Source organism: Pteropus medius, unplaced genomic scaffold (assembly GCF_902729225.1).
Source record: "Pteropus medius unplaced genomic scaffold, Ma_sr-lr_union100, whole genome shotgun sequence".
NCBI lineage: Eukaryota > Metazoa > Chordata > Mammalia > Chiroptera > Pteropodidae > Pteropus > Pteropus medius.
The window spans coordinates 3354013-3370122 of NW_024350921.1; the positions used below are offsets into that span (position 1 = coordinate 3354013).

The 16110-nt window shown below is 45.2% G+C and overlaps 1 protein-coding gene across 3 annotated transcripts in view; it reads right to left on the reverse strand.

Moving 5' to 3' along the window:
* FHL2 (four and a half LIM domains 2) overlaps positions 1 to 16110 on the reverse strand; it is a 36573-nt gene that overhangs the window by 12748 nt on the left and 7715 nt on the right. For all 3 annotated transcript variants that reach the window (XM_039840144.1, XM_039840145.1, XM_039840146.1), the window contains exons 2-3: positions 13733 to 13912; positions 2438 to 2612 (exon numbers count right to left, since the gene is read on the reverse strand). In XM_039840144.1, coding sequence (XP_039696078.1) covers positions 2438 to 2612; positions 13733 to 13912 — 355 coding nt within the window. The remainder of the gene's footprint in view (positions 1 to 2437; positions 2613 to 13732; positions 13913 to 16110) is intronic.

Consider the following 16110-nt stretch of genomic DNA (forward strand, 5'->3'; position numbering starts at 1 on the left):
GAATTGGAGAAGCAGAGGCGCCCGCAGGGTCTACGTGCAAAAGGGCAGAGCACTGCTACGGAAGGGCGAACAGACGAGCAAACAAATGAAGGCAGAAGCTGAACAGAGGGATGAGGAGAGCAGGACCGGAGAGCCCGCAGAGTGGCTGGGGAGAGTCTGGGGAGCCCGTGGATGTGGGCACTGTGAAATGGAGATGGAGAGAGGATTTAAAGGAGTCTCCTATGAGTCACTAACGGAAGCTTCCTTGGGCTCCTGTTGTGAAAACCTAGTAAAGATTTAATTTGTTTTTCAATTAATCTCATGGTTCTTATTGTACGGAGACTGCTGTGTCTGCACGTGACTTCCAGTGGGAGAGGACCTTTACGCGGGCTTCCGTTCTCATTCCCGCCGGCACCACGTTCGGGCCCCTTGGTTCCAACATTGGCAGCGTTAACATAATTTTGTCAGAGGCCTTCCTGACCTTCCACTGCTGGGAGCTGCAGCAGCAGCTCCAGGCCTGGCTCCTTTTACGCACTGCCAGTGCTGCTGTGGGGACATCGCTCGCCATTTTCGTTCCTCGTAATAGCACGTCACAGTTATTTTTAAGGCGTTTTAACCAGAGAAATGTAATAGCAGTAAGGAACCATCTTACTGAAGGCCTAATTATTCCCTTGCCTTTTTTTAAGAGTTATGATTTCTTATCCAATATATCTTCCTAAAATAACGCTTCCCTCATGTCGCTCTCTTGCTCAAAACTCTTCAGTGTCTTCATTGCCAAAAACAAAGCAAACCAAAAATAAAACAGAAGCTCCAGGGCTTGGCAATCAGTCTTCCACTAAAGAGTCGAGAATCTAACTATCTATGTAGTTTTAATTCTCTTCAAGTTACGATGTGAACCCAGCGACTGTATGAAATGTGATTACTTAGCAGATTGCCTTGGTTTTTAAAAATTAGCATTCAACCTATTGACAACAAACTCAAAACCCTCGACTCACTTTCGTATGACACATCTATGATTGCATCTGGGAATACAGTGAATTTAAAAAATCACTTTCAAGGGGCCTTTTCTTTATTAATGTAGTAAACTGAGCTCCTCTCAAAACTACATTTAAAAATTTAATATACTTGATATCTCTTTTAAGTATCCTACTAACAAACTGAACCTCAAGTTGAAATAAATTAAACTTATAAATATGATAAATCATAAGAGGTCTTACATGTCAAAACAGTTTATCAGTTAAGACATGTTCAGTTTAAAATCAGAAGCCTAAATCACTTATTCAATTGTACTTTTAAGTCAGAGTCACAAAGTTAATTTACTCTTTAGATCAAGTTTTTTAAAACTTCACTCATACTTTCTCAGATTATTTAACACAGGTTAGATTCTCTTATGATGTCTGCCTTTAGTTCTAAGCCTTCCTAGGGCTTTAGGATGCTCGCCTAGTAAAGGGATTGTCTTGAGTATGGATGCCGCCCCAAGCCATCTGAGGGTTTGCCACCAACCCGAGCCTGACTCCACAGCGGCTCTGTCGGCACCCTCCTGGCAGGAGGCCCCAGAGCCCAAAGACCCTCATTTCAAGTGACACCCCCACCACCAGTCCTCTACTTACTCAGGGAGGTCTGTACCCCAACCAGTCTGCTGCTCCATGAGCCTGGCTTCCAGGCGTCTGGTTACCACTTCACCCTATCCTGTTCTTCGTGAGGCCACTTGTCCTGGACATTCCAGGGACAGAGTTCTCTCCTGCTTTCATGTGGCTAACTGGGAATCCAGGTTTAAGGTTCCAAATGGGACAAATAATAAAAAAGTAGCTGAAATTCAGGTTTAACTGGGAGTCCTGGCCAGTCTACCCTTGGGTCGCACCTTTCCGGTTTGCAGAGCACAGCACTGACCATACACGGCCGATGAACCAGCCACACGGTGTCTGTCCTTTTCTCTCTGTCGTCCAGGGTTCAAATCTTTGGCTCTCCTCACAGTGGTTACTCTCCTTGCCCTTATTTCTATATTTGTCTAACGAGATTTATTTTTTAAATTACGTATTTTAAAAGTCTACACATTTTTGTTTGCTCTTTTTATAAAAGAAAACATTCCTCTCTCCTACAAGAAACAAAACAAAACAAACTAACCTCCCCCTAAACAAGAAGAGACAAAGCCCCATCCTCACTCTTCAACAGACAAGTCCTCTTATCACTGTCCTTGGTGTCTGACCCAGCTGCGTTCAAGTCTGGGTCTATCTGGAAGGTCATGTCCATCTGTCTGTCTAGAACATCAACTCCACATGGGCAGAGGGGCAGGTGTGTCTCTCAGATCACTGCTCTATGGACACCTCGCTGCTTGCCCAGTGCCCTGTGCCAGAACATGATGCATATTTGCTGAAATAACCACCTGAGTACGGATGCAGCACATAGGAGGTAAGAGAGAGAAAGCATGCTTTGCGGGGGAGGAGGGAGCGTTCCTCACCTGGCATGATGGTCTTCTTGCATTCCTGGCACTTGGACGAGTACTCGTGCGAGTAGCAGTCCGTGCAGAGCAGCTGGTCCTCCTTTGCAGCGAAGGGCTTGTCCACCAGCGAGCTCTTGCACCGCGAGCAGTGGAAGCAGGCCTCATGCCAGTGCCGGTCCTTGTAGGACAAGTCCTGCAGGTGCAGACCACATGGGACAGTCAGGGGACAGGAGGGGACTGGGACCTGCTCTGTCCGACCAGAGGGGGCCCAGCCCACATCTGACGGGCAGGCAGAGAGTAAAGGGGGCTGAGGCCTGTGGGTACTCCTGGACTGATGCCCTCACTAGTGCTGAAACGAGTAAGGCTAGGCTGCCCTTTGCTCATTGCAGTTTGGAGCAATTATTTAGACGGGTGTGTGGCAGTGAATGAGCGTGCATATGTGTGTGTGCACGTGTCTGTGTGTGAGAGATATTTTTGAAAAATGAATGGATTTCTCTTAGGTATCGTCTGTAAGAAGGAGACACCAAACATAAAACTCATCAATGCTTCTCACTCAGCAAATGGTCCATTGGACCTGCAGTCCTTTGGCCTTGAGCGGGCTTGGCAAAACTGACCATGACAGCAGGGTCACTGTGATGATGGGCAGGACAGAGAAGCCCTGGCTGGACGGAAATTCAAAGAAGGCTCCCCGAGGGCAGGGCCCTGGTTTAAACTGGTGGAAAAGGGGTCAGGTGGCTTCACGCACAAGTGTCACCATGTGAGTGTGGAGGCCCCACAGATGGTGGTGAGCCAGGTGGGGGATGTGTGGAGAAGGAATTCTGGCAGAGGAAGGTAGGAGGGTGAGCACATGGACGAGGGGCAAGAGAGGGGCACGCCTGGCAGGGCTGGGTGTTGGGCTCCAGGGGCAGGTCAGGGCACGAAGCGGGAGAGTTCTCGTGCAGCTTGGACCAGGAGGGACCTTTTATTCATCTTGAAGGCAGTGGAGGGTGGTTGAACTAGTTAAAAGGGAGAGGGACATGCTAAGATTGTGTGTGACAACTGGATAAGGACAGAGAATGAGGGGACGGGAGAGGGGACGTGGAGACGCCTAGGTCCCCGCAGAGAAGCGAGCAGACAGCCATGTCTGGTCTGTGGGAAACACAAAGAGGGAACGGATGAGAGAATTATTGAGAAGACGGGACCCACACTTTTCAACAAAGGGTGAAAAAGGGAAACAAACCCAGGAGAGAAAACTGTGTCGACTCTATGTTACCCTGGGTCTTGTCTGAGGAATAATAAGAAATCTTCTCACACTCATTTCGTTAAACTGGCATTCTGAAAGTGCCAACATGAAATTAAAATAACCTGTTTATAGCCAGCTTTATCTTAGACGGGTTCTTGTTCCGTTGCTCCTTGTAGTCCCAGCTCTGACCTGGCACAGTCCTCCACTGATTAATGAGGCAAAAACTGACTTTTAGGCCACTGCAGGGTCTCCTGGGCTGGCTTCCAGCTCTCAGGTGCCCTAACACGGGCCCGCTCATGTCGCCCTCGTCAAGAGCCTCCTCCCCAAGATGTCTCTTTACCGAAAGCCAAGTGGAAGCTGGAGTGATGCCGAGTGTAGGATGTGAAAACACACAGCTTGGACTTGATTAGAAAGACCTAAAATGCCATCTAGACTCGGAACCCAAACCGGAATAAACAGTTCTCTTTTGCTGAATACCGTGGTGTGTGTACATTTTCTCAGAACCTCGAACCAAACTAGTTATTTGATTTGGTGATTTCTTTGCACACTGTTTGAGTTCGGGGAATTAAAAAAAAAAACATATCATTGTTGAATCCCTTTGAACACAGTCGGGGGACTGTGACGAGGTGTGCCCGGTGTGGCTCCCTCACACCCCATTCCTGTGAGCAGCTTGCTTTTTGGGACATCTAGGAGTGGAGTTATGGTCAACGTAAGATAATAAGGAATGAAGGTGAGACAGGCCTAGAGTTTTCTCAGCGCAGGATTTAATGGATTTCTTTCTGTGAGGTTGGTATTCTCGAGTTCCAGAACCCCTGGGTAACTGGGGGTCCTCTGAGCTGTACACTGCCATCTCAGGGGACCCAAGGGACAGCTCACTGCAATGCCTGCCCCTCTCCGTCCTCTGTGAACCCAAACTGAAGGGCGTATGAACTGGGAGCAGAAGACTATCCTGTCTCTTGCATTTCTAGCCTCAAGTGTTCTCAGTAATTTAGGGGAAAAAATCATCTGTGCTTTACTCGTTATTTTGACAAATGAAATAGATAGAAATTGCATTAATTTGAATTAGTGACTATATGCAAACTCATTACAAACTGCAAAGTGCATACTCTGCATACATCATTTCTTCCAAAAGAAGTCATTATTTCTTTCTTTCTGGGATACCAGGGATGGTAATTATGACCATGCTGTGAGGGCAAGGCTGTGCAGCCCTGCAAGGTAAAATATCATTACTGAAACACAGAGAAGTTCAGTAACTTCTCCACAGTCACATAGCTTGCATGTAGCTGAGCCAGGGTTCAAGTTCGAGTTCTTCTGATTCAGAGGCTACTTCCAGTGAACCAACTGGGTAAAATTTTGGTAGAGTCTGTGTTGCTCTGTGCTGTCAAAAACTTTCCCTTGATGAGAGCTGTGTATATCCACTGAAAACATTCAGGAACAATACTATTTGATATACTCAAATGAATACATTTCAGCATTGCCTTTGTTTAGACTGTGAATGAAGCTGAATAAACCATTTAAAGCCCTGTCTAGTAAGAATGGTAATCACCCTAATTTGAGAAGAGTCGAAGTTTTTAAGCAAGCTTTCACTATTGTATTAAAAATTTTTTGGAATGGAAAACGGTATGACAGTTCCTCAAAAAGTTAAAAATAGAATTACCATATGATCCAGCAATTCTACTTCTGGGTGTATGCCCACAAGCATCGCAAGCAGGAATTTGTACACCCAAATTCATAGCAGCATCATTCGCAATAACCAAAAGGTGAAGGCAATTCAACAGACCAACAAAACGTATGAACACACACTGGAATATTACTCAGCCTCAAAAAGAAAGGAAATTCTGACACATGCTACAACATGCTACAATGGGTGAACCCTGAAGACATTACTCCAAGTGAAATAAGCCAGTCACAAAAGAACAAATAGCGTACGATTCCACTTACACGAGGTTCCTACAGTAGTCAAATTCATAGACAGAGGGTAGCAGGGTGGTGCCAGGGGCTGGGGGAGGAGGGAATAAAGAATTGTCGTTTAATGGGGACAGTTTCAGTTTTGCAAGATGAGTTCTGGAGGCTGGCGGCACAAACAACGTGAATGTACTTAACACTGCTGAACTTTATCCTTAAAAAGGATTAAGATGGAAAATTTTCTGTTAGATGTATTTTACCACAATTTAAAAAAATAAATCGGTTTTGATGATTACATAGCAGATGAAAAACACTTTTTTCAGAAGTTAGCTGGGCTCCCTCTGTGCAAACCAGTCACTTCATAAAGCCTTGCTATTGTGAAAAAGCTGCGAAATGTTTTCTGTGTTCCATGAATCACCGCCTGGCTGCGATGAGGGACCGAGACCCAGAGGATCGGGGCAGGAGGAAGCGGGTGTCGGAGGCCTGCTTCCTGGAAGATGGTCTGGCGGTGCCCAAGGAGTCGGCACTACTCAGTCAGAGGCTACAACTGGTTAGTGACAGAGAAGGAAAGGAAATACGAGTTCAAGGCTATTTGCCCTTTTGGGCTGACCCCAAGAAAAACTGAGGGAGGAATCTTCACAGAAGGCATCGTGTGAGCAAAGCCTCCAGATGTCACCGCAGTCTCCATCCTGGATAGTGACTCCCCAGATGAAGAAAGAGCAGCCAAGAGATTAACATGACTGAACGGTCATGAAAAAACTAATTTTAAAATGTTCTCGTGGATCGAAAGCACTGCAGAAATCCATTTTTCCTACAGTTAATATTTCTAGCATGAAGACACAGTGACTACAGTTGAAGGCAGATTTGCTGACACAGACATTGGACAGTAGGTAGTGTCCCTCTAAATTTGGGTATCACTGACATGTCCTTACTAGACCTTAAGCATCAATGCAAGACTTCCAGACCTTCTAAAGGCCATGCTTCCTGCCGTCACTCCTCCTCTCTCGGCATCCAGTGCCCCAAGGAGCCACTGCCTTCCTCGAAATGACTCGTCGGACTAAATCCAAGTGTGGTACAGACATTTTACCTTGGCTGTTGGTGGAGAGCACATGCCTGGAAATGCTTCTCATCCACCCTCCCCCCAGGAGACCCGGGTCAGGGGTCCTGTCCACGAGATGCCTTTTTAGTCGACCAGGGTTGAGTTATCTCGGCATTCCTTTCCTGGGGCCATCGTAACTCACCCGCACGATTTCTCTCTCTCAGTCTACCTCTCTTGCATGGACACGCACACTCACATATGTCTGCAGTGACACGACAGCTCCCGAACTATTCACTTAAGGATGTTTGATAATTCTCAAAACCTTCTGACAAGATATTTTCCCTGAAGTAAATATCAACCTATGACCACACTCTTAAATGTCACAGTATGCAATAATGAAAATTGTCTTTCAACAAGCTTGCCTCACTGTTGGCGGTGGGTCCTCAGTGGGGATATGATTGGCCCGCCCTCCTGCTTGAAGACAGTGGTAAACTTCTCAAGCTGGTGACATCGAGGGACTGCCATGCAGGCAGGGTGGGAGGCCTTGGGTCACTCAGTCCACATCTGCTGCAGCAGGAGTAGGTGTCCAAAACGCCTGATGTATTTCATCCTACTGCTTAAACTCAAGGCTCTAGATTCAAATCCTGGCTCTGCCGCCTACCGGATACACAGCCAAGGGCAAGATAAATTAATCTGGCTCTGCCTCAGATTTCTCATCTGTAAAGTAGCAACGATAGTACCTACCACTGGCTGTGAACGAGTTAATGAATTATTACATGCAAAGCATTTTAACACTTAAGAGTTTTATGGTAAAGCATATACTCCAAGCATACGTAACTCGCTCTACTGTAGCTCAGTTAACGTTAGTATTAGCTTTTATTCAGATCATAGCTGATGATGAAAACAGTTGCCTCAAAGCATCACTTGCTGAAATTACACATATTCACGAAGATAGTAACATGGATTAGAATTTCCCTCACCTGAAATCCACCATGCTCATAACAGCCTCTCTGCTCTTGTATAGCGCTTTTAGTTTCCTCATCCTTTTTAAATCTAAAATTCTTTTTCTTAATCCCTTCTTACCTGTTTTTGAGCCACACAATAACCCTATGAAATAAGGTTTTGTTCTTATTTTATACATGAGCAAATGTAACACAACAATGCTAAAAGCTGTGGGCTGTTTTCTGCGACACCCCATGGCTTTCAATGACCTGACAGGATCGGATGCATGTTTTGCTCACAGTCTTTGCCTGGCACGGAGGCATCTTTACACGTTGGTCCCAACGTGCCTGCCCAGGCTTGTCCTCTGTTCTAGTCTCCCTTCACCCCTGCACACCCTTTCTGGGGCTGGCCTTTGCCTTAGAAAGCCCTTCTCCCTCCTCCCTTCCAACAGGCAAAGTCCTACTCAGCTGTGAGGCCCAGCTCCAACACCACCTGCTCTGCGAGGCTCCCCTAGCATGAGCGATGCTGGCTGAAGGGAACTCCTGCGCCACCCGCAGCTAACACACACCACAGAGAGCCTGTGTCATACATCTTCAAATTCGTATATGGAAACCCTCATCTAACTAATTACTCCGTCGGGTTTCTCTGATTCTCTTTCTCAGGCTCTCAGTTTGCGTCCTCTTATGAAGTCTGAGTTAATAAATTCACGTCACAGCTTCCTCCTGGACTCACTTCTTAGGGAAGTCTGCAATACGTAGGAAGTGAGAAAAGACTTTATGGCAAGAGGAAGGTAACTAAATACTACCAGCTTTGGTTTTTTAGGACAGGCGGAGGTTTCGGGCCAACACAACAGTCTCCCCAGAGTCTCAGCGTGAGGCAGGCAGGATTTTAGGCACATGATTCCCTGGAGATGAGGAGTCAAGAGGCTAGATTATGATTGAGTAGACCCGTGTGCCTGAACCCAAGTTTCAGTTCTCTCTCTGAATGATAATCTGTGAAGACTAATGGCTAATGGCCCTTTTCCTCTCCTGTGTTCTTAGCTCCAAACAGAGCTTTAGTTTTGGTTCTTAGCGCCGAGGTAGTCTCCTCTAGCCTTGGCAATTCTGTTATACGTGGAGCCCACCATGCGGGCCCCAAAGGTGAGTATAACAGAGACACCATTTAGATGCTGGAAGTCCCAGGTTAAAAAGTAAAGATTTGCTGACAGAATTTCAAGAACTTTAAGATGTCCTAGAAATGTCCTAGTTTTAAAGTCCTCTAGAGAGAGAAGGAAGAAGGGGAAAAAAATTAAGAATCTTACACAACCCAGAAAAAATACCAAGGCTAATCCTGTGCTCATAGAAATGCCATAAATTGCAGTAAAACGTTGATAAACAATGTAAGATTAGGCCCAAACACTTCCTGTCAGATTTTACATTTTTCCATTTCAGAAACATTCCTAATATGGGCAGTGCTGGTCACTTGGCTCTGAATGTGCCCTTCTAGAGACTTCAGCAGAGCCATGGGGTTGAGTCAGGGGTCTGGAGGCCCCTCAGCCCCTCAGCTAACTGTAGGTGGCTCTGGGGAACGGGATGACTTCAGACCAAAGCTAGCCTGGAGTTGGCACCCACTCCACCTTTACATACTGTGTCACTTGGGCTGAGAGATTTCCCAAACCAACCACTCCTCAAATCCATACACTTTATAAATGGATGCTCAGTCTCAGCCATACTCGGTACTTGGAAAAGATGGTCTATGCTTCGAGAATGTCAAGTTACTATGTTCTCACGGGTATATTCTTTAAAATCTATAAGAACAAAGGGTCCAGAAGAAGAGATGATGGCAAAAACTGTGGAGCATTGTCGCAAGTGCTCCATCTATGTTAACTCAGTTAACAGAGATGGGCAACCCTGTTTTCAGACATGGACACCAAGGCTCAGAGGTGACATAAGTCATTGGCGTCACATAGCTCCTCGAAGGTGGACCCAGGCAAGCCCGGCTTGAGTTCTACCCCGGCGGGCATGGTGTCACTGCTGAATGCTGTGCACCTGGTGGGCATGCCTTGCAGGTGGCCCTTGGGTTTTCACAGACTGAGAGGTCTTTCTTACATTATCCATCCGGCCAGCTTTGTTCCCAATTCTGAGGATCCTGCTTTACTCAATTCCCTTTGGAAACAGACTTTTCTCTTACAGGAAGATGTCTAAATAAATACACATTTTTTTTTTTTTCAGTGCTCTTTCCAAACTCTGTGGACAAATTACATAGAAACTCTAAAAAGGCGATTCACCCGTGAAGCACTTAAAAGTCACCTCAACAAATAAAAAAATGTCAAGTGGGAGAGCTGGACTGTGTGAGGCCAGCAGGAGAGGCCCATGTCCCGCAGGGTGAACCAGTTTCTCAATCTGACTCTACACCCCCTCGGCCGGCCTTGGTCAGGAGTCTTCTAAAAATCTAACAGGAACATCTAGATTTAACCTGAGTGTGTAAAAGCCTTGGCCTCCTATTTCAGATTTCCCTCATTGCTTTCTGCCAAAAGGCCCAGAAATTTCCTGTCCTCTAAGAACTTTCCAAATGGCAACTGAGAAACGTGTCTAGTTTGATGGGTGGACATGGGTCAATTTGATCATCGATTCACTGTTTTCATTTAATTAACTAGGAAGCTGGAAGCAGTGTCCTAGCAACAAATTGAGTATCACTTCTGTGGCACAGTCACTGCCATCTGAAGGGGCCCAGGAGAAAGGCGGGAGCCTTTTGTTGAGGTTACCTGATAGAGGCCAGGCAGATGCCTCTACTGATCACTAGTCTGATCGACACCTGACCTGACAGTCACGAGACAGTGTTCCACCAGAGGCTGTGCGGGGCAGGCAGTCCAGCACGTGGGTCAGGAATCACCGCATCTGGGTTCAAACTCCAACTCAAGTGCCTCCCAACCCTGTAACCCAGGCAAGATTCCCAACTTCAGCCTCAGTGGCTTCTCCTCAAAATGGAATGAGAAACATTTCTCTCGGAGGAGTGTTACGAGGAGTGTGGACTTTAGATCATGCGCTTAAAGCGTTTCCCAGCTCCTGGAACAAAGCAACCTCTCGGAGTGTGGTAGCTTTTATGGCAACCATTGGAAGCCAGCTCTGAATGCGAGTTTTAGACTCACAGGTGGATTTTCATTCATTACTATTTCTTCCTCTTCCCAGAACCTTCTAGGGCACATGGGTGGGTCTGGTGGCTTATCTGACTTCATGATCCTGCTCCCATGGACATGGAAAATTTGAAATCCAAGCCGGGCATATGGCCTAGAGTTTTTGTTAAAGTCACTGATTAGATGAATGCACGTGACTTACAACCATCTCTGGAGCTACTGGCCAGCCTATCTCTTCTTTAATGTTTTGAATTTTTGAAGCCTAGAATATAAGTAGATAGAACTACCCACAGAATATCTATAATTAGGCTAAAAATTATTTTGCTAGCATCTACAGGTGTCCAAAAGAAACTTCATAATGTCAGAGGATCATGAAGTTTTATCTGTATTGCCTGTTTTCAACTATTCTACTGGCCATAAAAATAACTGGTTCTTATCTTTTGAGATCACAGCGTTTTCTCAGAAATAAAGAATCTAAATGAGTGGCTGCACAGATTTGACATTCAAACATGTAAACTAACTACAGGAACAGGTCCTGAGGTCTTGTCTATCTCATTTGAGAGGCAGTCAGTACCCACAAAGTTAGCCTAATTCCCATAGGCTTGCCAATATTTTTAAAATTATACACATACCCATGTCCTCAGAGGGAGAGTTAAGGGAGGCTCACGGTGCCTATGCTATTTTAAGAAAAGAGAACGGCCACCAGATCTGTCTGCTCAGTTGCTCTCTCGAGTACCCTGCCTGCCAGGACGTCAACTTTACTTCCTGAAGTAACAGAAACATTTTTTTTTTCCTATCACTGCTTCCTCCACAAAGTCAACTATGCAGTTATTTCTGAAAGTCCATAAAGTCAGTCCAAATATTCAAAAGCCCCAAATGGCAAGAACTCATTTCAAGTCAGCATCTCTTTTTCTTCCTAAATGTAGAAAATCATGTGGCAGAACTCCACATACAGTAAACCGTTAATCTGGGTTGAAAAGTTCAGCATGATTAACTCTTGACTTTGGAGCAGTCATGTTGATTTTGGCCCCACTTGGGGGATTCTTGTTTATTGGCTCATAAAGTTTGTGCTGAAGGATAAGGCGCTTTATGGGTCTTTCCACTAAATCATATTGGAGAAACGGTATGTGATTTTTGTTTTGTCTTTACATTAGTCACCCGTCAAGGATGACTAGCCCCAAACATCCAAAACAGTTCCTTTCAACTAGGGATGTTTTTTGTCAGAATAATAGCTGAATCTCTCACCTGCTTAAGTCTTTTCTATGTAAAGCTTTTTGTAAAATAATAATTTTTTCTCTGCCTGTTAGTTCTTCCTCAAACAGGACATTTTTATTGATGTTTCTATAATGAAAACTGATAAAGAGAGAGGGCAAAGCTTCCGAGAGGTGTGTGAGGGAACACATGTTACAGAAGAAATAGGGAAGCAATTAGAATAAGAGTGGAGGCTGGAGTTTATAGTAACATCATCAGCTGCCATTTAGAGTGCTCAGGGCTTGGTATCTGCATACCGTAATAACCCCGTGAAGTAGGCACCCTTGTTTCATATCCATTTTAAAAATGTGAAGACAGCTACAGAAGGGTCAAGTCATCGGCCCAAGTTCACATAGCAAGTGAGCCACAGAGCCGGGGATGAAACTGGGCAATCTGGCATCTAAGCTCTTATACTTGGACTAGTAAATAAACAAAGAGGGACTCAGAATGCCCATCAGGTACAGTGAGACATCATCAGACAAAGCTAGAGACAGGAACGTGTCAACTTTTAAGCTAGAAAGAATGGCTACCTTTTGCTCATGGTGGCCAAACCACTGAACATTTTAAAGTTTACACAGACTGTGAGTTTCGTTTCTTTTATACTTCTGTTTTGAGGCCCAAACATACAAGGCCCAGCTTGGCTTCTAGTGGCCATTGGTCTCTGCTCAGGACAAAGTCCTCTTTCAGCATAAGAAGGAAGTTATTCCTCCATTATCACTAAATGCTTAGCAACAGAAACTGATGATGTAATATAGCCCATAGCTTACTGTCTTTCCTAGGAATGATGTAATGAAAGAAAGAAATATAAGAAACATGCATTGGACGTGTTTGTAGACATAGCCTGACTCAATCGGTCAGCAGTTATATATTGCTATATCTCACCACTGAAGAGAGTGGCAAAATCCCAAGAGTATAAAGGAAGGACAGCAGAAAAGGGACAGTGGAGTGCCACGAATTGCCCTGGAGTCCATTATCTGGGAATTTCTTTAGAGATTCCAAAGTGACACCATTTTGTACCAAATCTGTGGCTCTTAGGATGACAGTTACTTAAAGTGCTTGTCAGCTGTGTCTCAGCAGCTGTTTTGCAGGAGAAGCTATCTGATCTCAGAGATGTGGACAGTTTGCCTAGGGGATCCTTCAGTAGACCAGGTTGGACTAAAGATGTGCAGAGAAGTACAGGCCAGGGTTTCCAATACTCAACCCCAGTCCACTGGCATAAAGGACCAGTGGCCTCGGTTGAACCTGCTGCGCCATCCACAGCAGGAAAGCTGGGAATTCCTATGCACGTGTCTTTCCCCTTGAAAAAGAAACAATACAAATTCTGACCTTCTGCTACTAAAGAGAAAAGAGCCCCTAATATTCCAATGAATTTCCTGCTTTTCTTGTGTGTAACTATCTAGGAGTGGGCTCTGGCTCATTCATGTGCACATTCATTCATCAAATATTTACTGAGCAGCACCTGCTCTTCGTGAGTCAGCAGGAGGCAAACAGGAGTAAGAGAGCATTGCTGTCAAGAAAGCTGCAGGGTTGGGAGGTGGGGTGGGAGGTGAGATAAGAATACAGATCACTAGACTATCAGAAGTGTTTGCAGGATGCTCAGCACAAACGTCCTCGTAAAACACTAACCAAGTGCTACGGAATCAGGAGTAGGCAGAGACCAAACCGGCAGAGGGAAGAGGCTCAGAAAGGTTTATGGCAGGGTCCAAGCCCATCCGAGATGGAATTTCAATAGGTGATGAGGATCGGGACTTTCAGCACAACCATGCAGAGAGGTCCCTGGATCTTGGGGAGTGGGAGGGGCCCAAGAGTTCCCAGGCACTGCCCAGGGGAGGCCCGGGGTACCTTGCAGTCACAGCCGATGGGCTTTCTGCACTCCTCGCAGGTGCTGGCGTAGAGGGTCTCGAAGCAGGCCACGCAGTAGGGACTGTCCTCCCTCAGGATATACTTCTTGCCAAAGAGAGATTCCTCGCAGTGGTGGCAGTCAAAGCGCTCAGTCATCTTGACACTCGGCTTTTCAACAACCTGACAAAAGAAGGGAACACATGGGCTCCAAGGAGTACATGGTGAATGCCGGACATGCTAAGGCATTAACTGTCCTGTTGCCTGTCAGTGTTGTCTCTAGCCAAGGGGTGGCTCTCTCTTCTGGGTGCATAACTAAAACTTACCCTTGAAATGGTCATAATTTTCGATGATGTTTTAAAAAAATTAGTTGGGGGCAGTTTGGGGTTTGAGTTCATCCCACAACTTTAAAAGTCCCAATTATTGTTGACTGTCAGAAAAAACTACCTCTGTTTTGGATATAAGAGTTCGCATCAGAGCCCGCATCCTGTGTGTATGCTTCAAATGTGTGACAGAGCATTACATCTTTCCTTTCTCTCTGATCCCAAAATAGAAAGGCAGGGATAGAAACAATACATCCATTTCTATAAAAAGATTTTCCCTGAGCTCCCCTTTATGATTCATAAATTCAAATAGTAAGAAACCACAGTATCAAGAGGGAGTTGGTAAACCTGAGTTTAGGTGCCCAGAGAACATTGCTCTTGACCTTGACACTGCATTGGAAAGCACAACCTACCCTTGCACAAAAAAAAGTGCCAGAAGTCCCTTGGATGAGTCATTTCTCCCAGATGAAAAGGGCATCTTTCTGCTGCCACGGTGTCCAGATAGCAGGACACAGGTCACAGCCTCAATGTTCCTGCTGGGGGATTAGGACACGATGGAAAATGGCAGTGGCCTTGGGCAATGACCTCTCTAGGCAGCACCTCGAGGCTTTCAAAAAGGAACAACGATGTGTCTCCATGCCAGTCGCACTGCATTTTTCCAGGGTGAGCATAGAGTGTGTGTGAGCAGAAAGGGACCGGGAGGAAGTGGAGGAAGACAAGAGGAGGTTTTCACCTGGCCTCGTCCTCATATGCCATTTGCAGACACACATGGTAGAACGCTCCAGAAAGAAGGAGTCCACTGTGGAAACGGTGTGGAGATACATCTCCGGGGCATTCAACACAAAGTCAATCTCCTGCAGGGATATATTCTCAAGTGGCAATATTTATTTTGTGAAAAGTAGAAAGTTTTATAGGTTGTTAAATACGCGGCCTGGCTGACGATGGAACTCTGAGCGATGTTTCATGAACTCTAATTAAACTTGGTTCAAATTTCTGTCATTTCAAAACATTTAAGGGTGAAATTCCAGAATAATACCCTATGATACAAATAAAATATTGTTGCCAGGTTTATGATAACAGCAAATTTCATCGTGTTTATTAATTTTGGGCTCTTGTATATACAAGTCTTAACAACTGTAAGCAAATAAATGAACATATTTCAAGCATCCGGACCTAGTTATTTCCGCGTTTATAGAACAATTTTATTCCAAGAGTATTAAACACGCAGCTGGACACATGTGGCAAGAGCCAGCTTTCCAAATCACTCTTCCTGGAGTTAAGAAAACATCGTCTGGACATTCTCGTGATAACATCACAAGATGAGGCTCTTAAGCATTTGAATTATTATTCTGAAACCCAACATATAAATATTCTTTGCACTAAAGCCATCTCAGGTTGCAGCAGCTATGTTGGCAGATGACTCAACACTTTCCTGTAATTCCTCAGTTATTGGCCTTGAAAGTGGCTATCATTTACTTCTTCACAACTGACCACTATCCTTCCAACACAGAGGTTGCCATTTACCTGTGGAAGCAAAGGCCGTTTCTGCCGATTCAGTTCACACGAATTTAAAAATAATGATTTGGGAATTTGAAATAAGAATAACGAAAGGAGAAAGAACAATAAACGGAGGAATTTTAAAAGCTGGAAACAACTCTTAAGATTTCCTATGACAACTGTCTCATTTTATGGATGGAAAAACTGGAGCCCAGGAATATCAATGGAAAAAGAGGATTCACATGAGATTTCCCAAAAGGACATCTAAGTTAGAGAAAATAAATTCCCGATCTAAATCGAAAGGTGGTTCCAGTGGGTTTGGACAGTGCAGCTCCTGCCAAGGAAAGAAAATAATCTGCATGCTGCACCAATAACCTCTCTATAGCACCATATCTGTGTTCCCCAGTCAGTGAAGGGGTGAACCTTGTCTCCTCCAAGGAAACAGCCATTATGCTCATGCGCCTGGTATGCGTTTGCTACCTCCACAGGAACAGGACAGAAATCATCAAAGGGAGTCAAACCCGAGCACCAGGGGGCTCCCCTCTGCTCAGGGTGTGACCA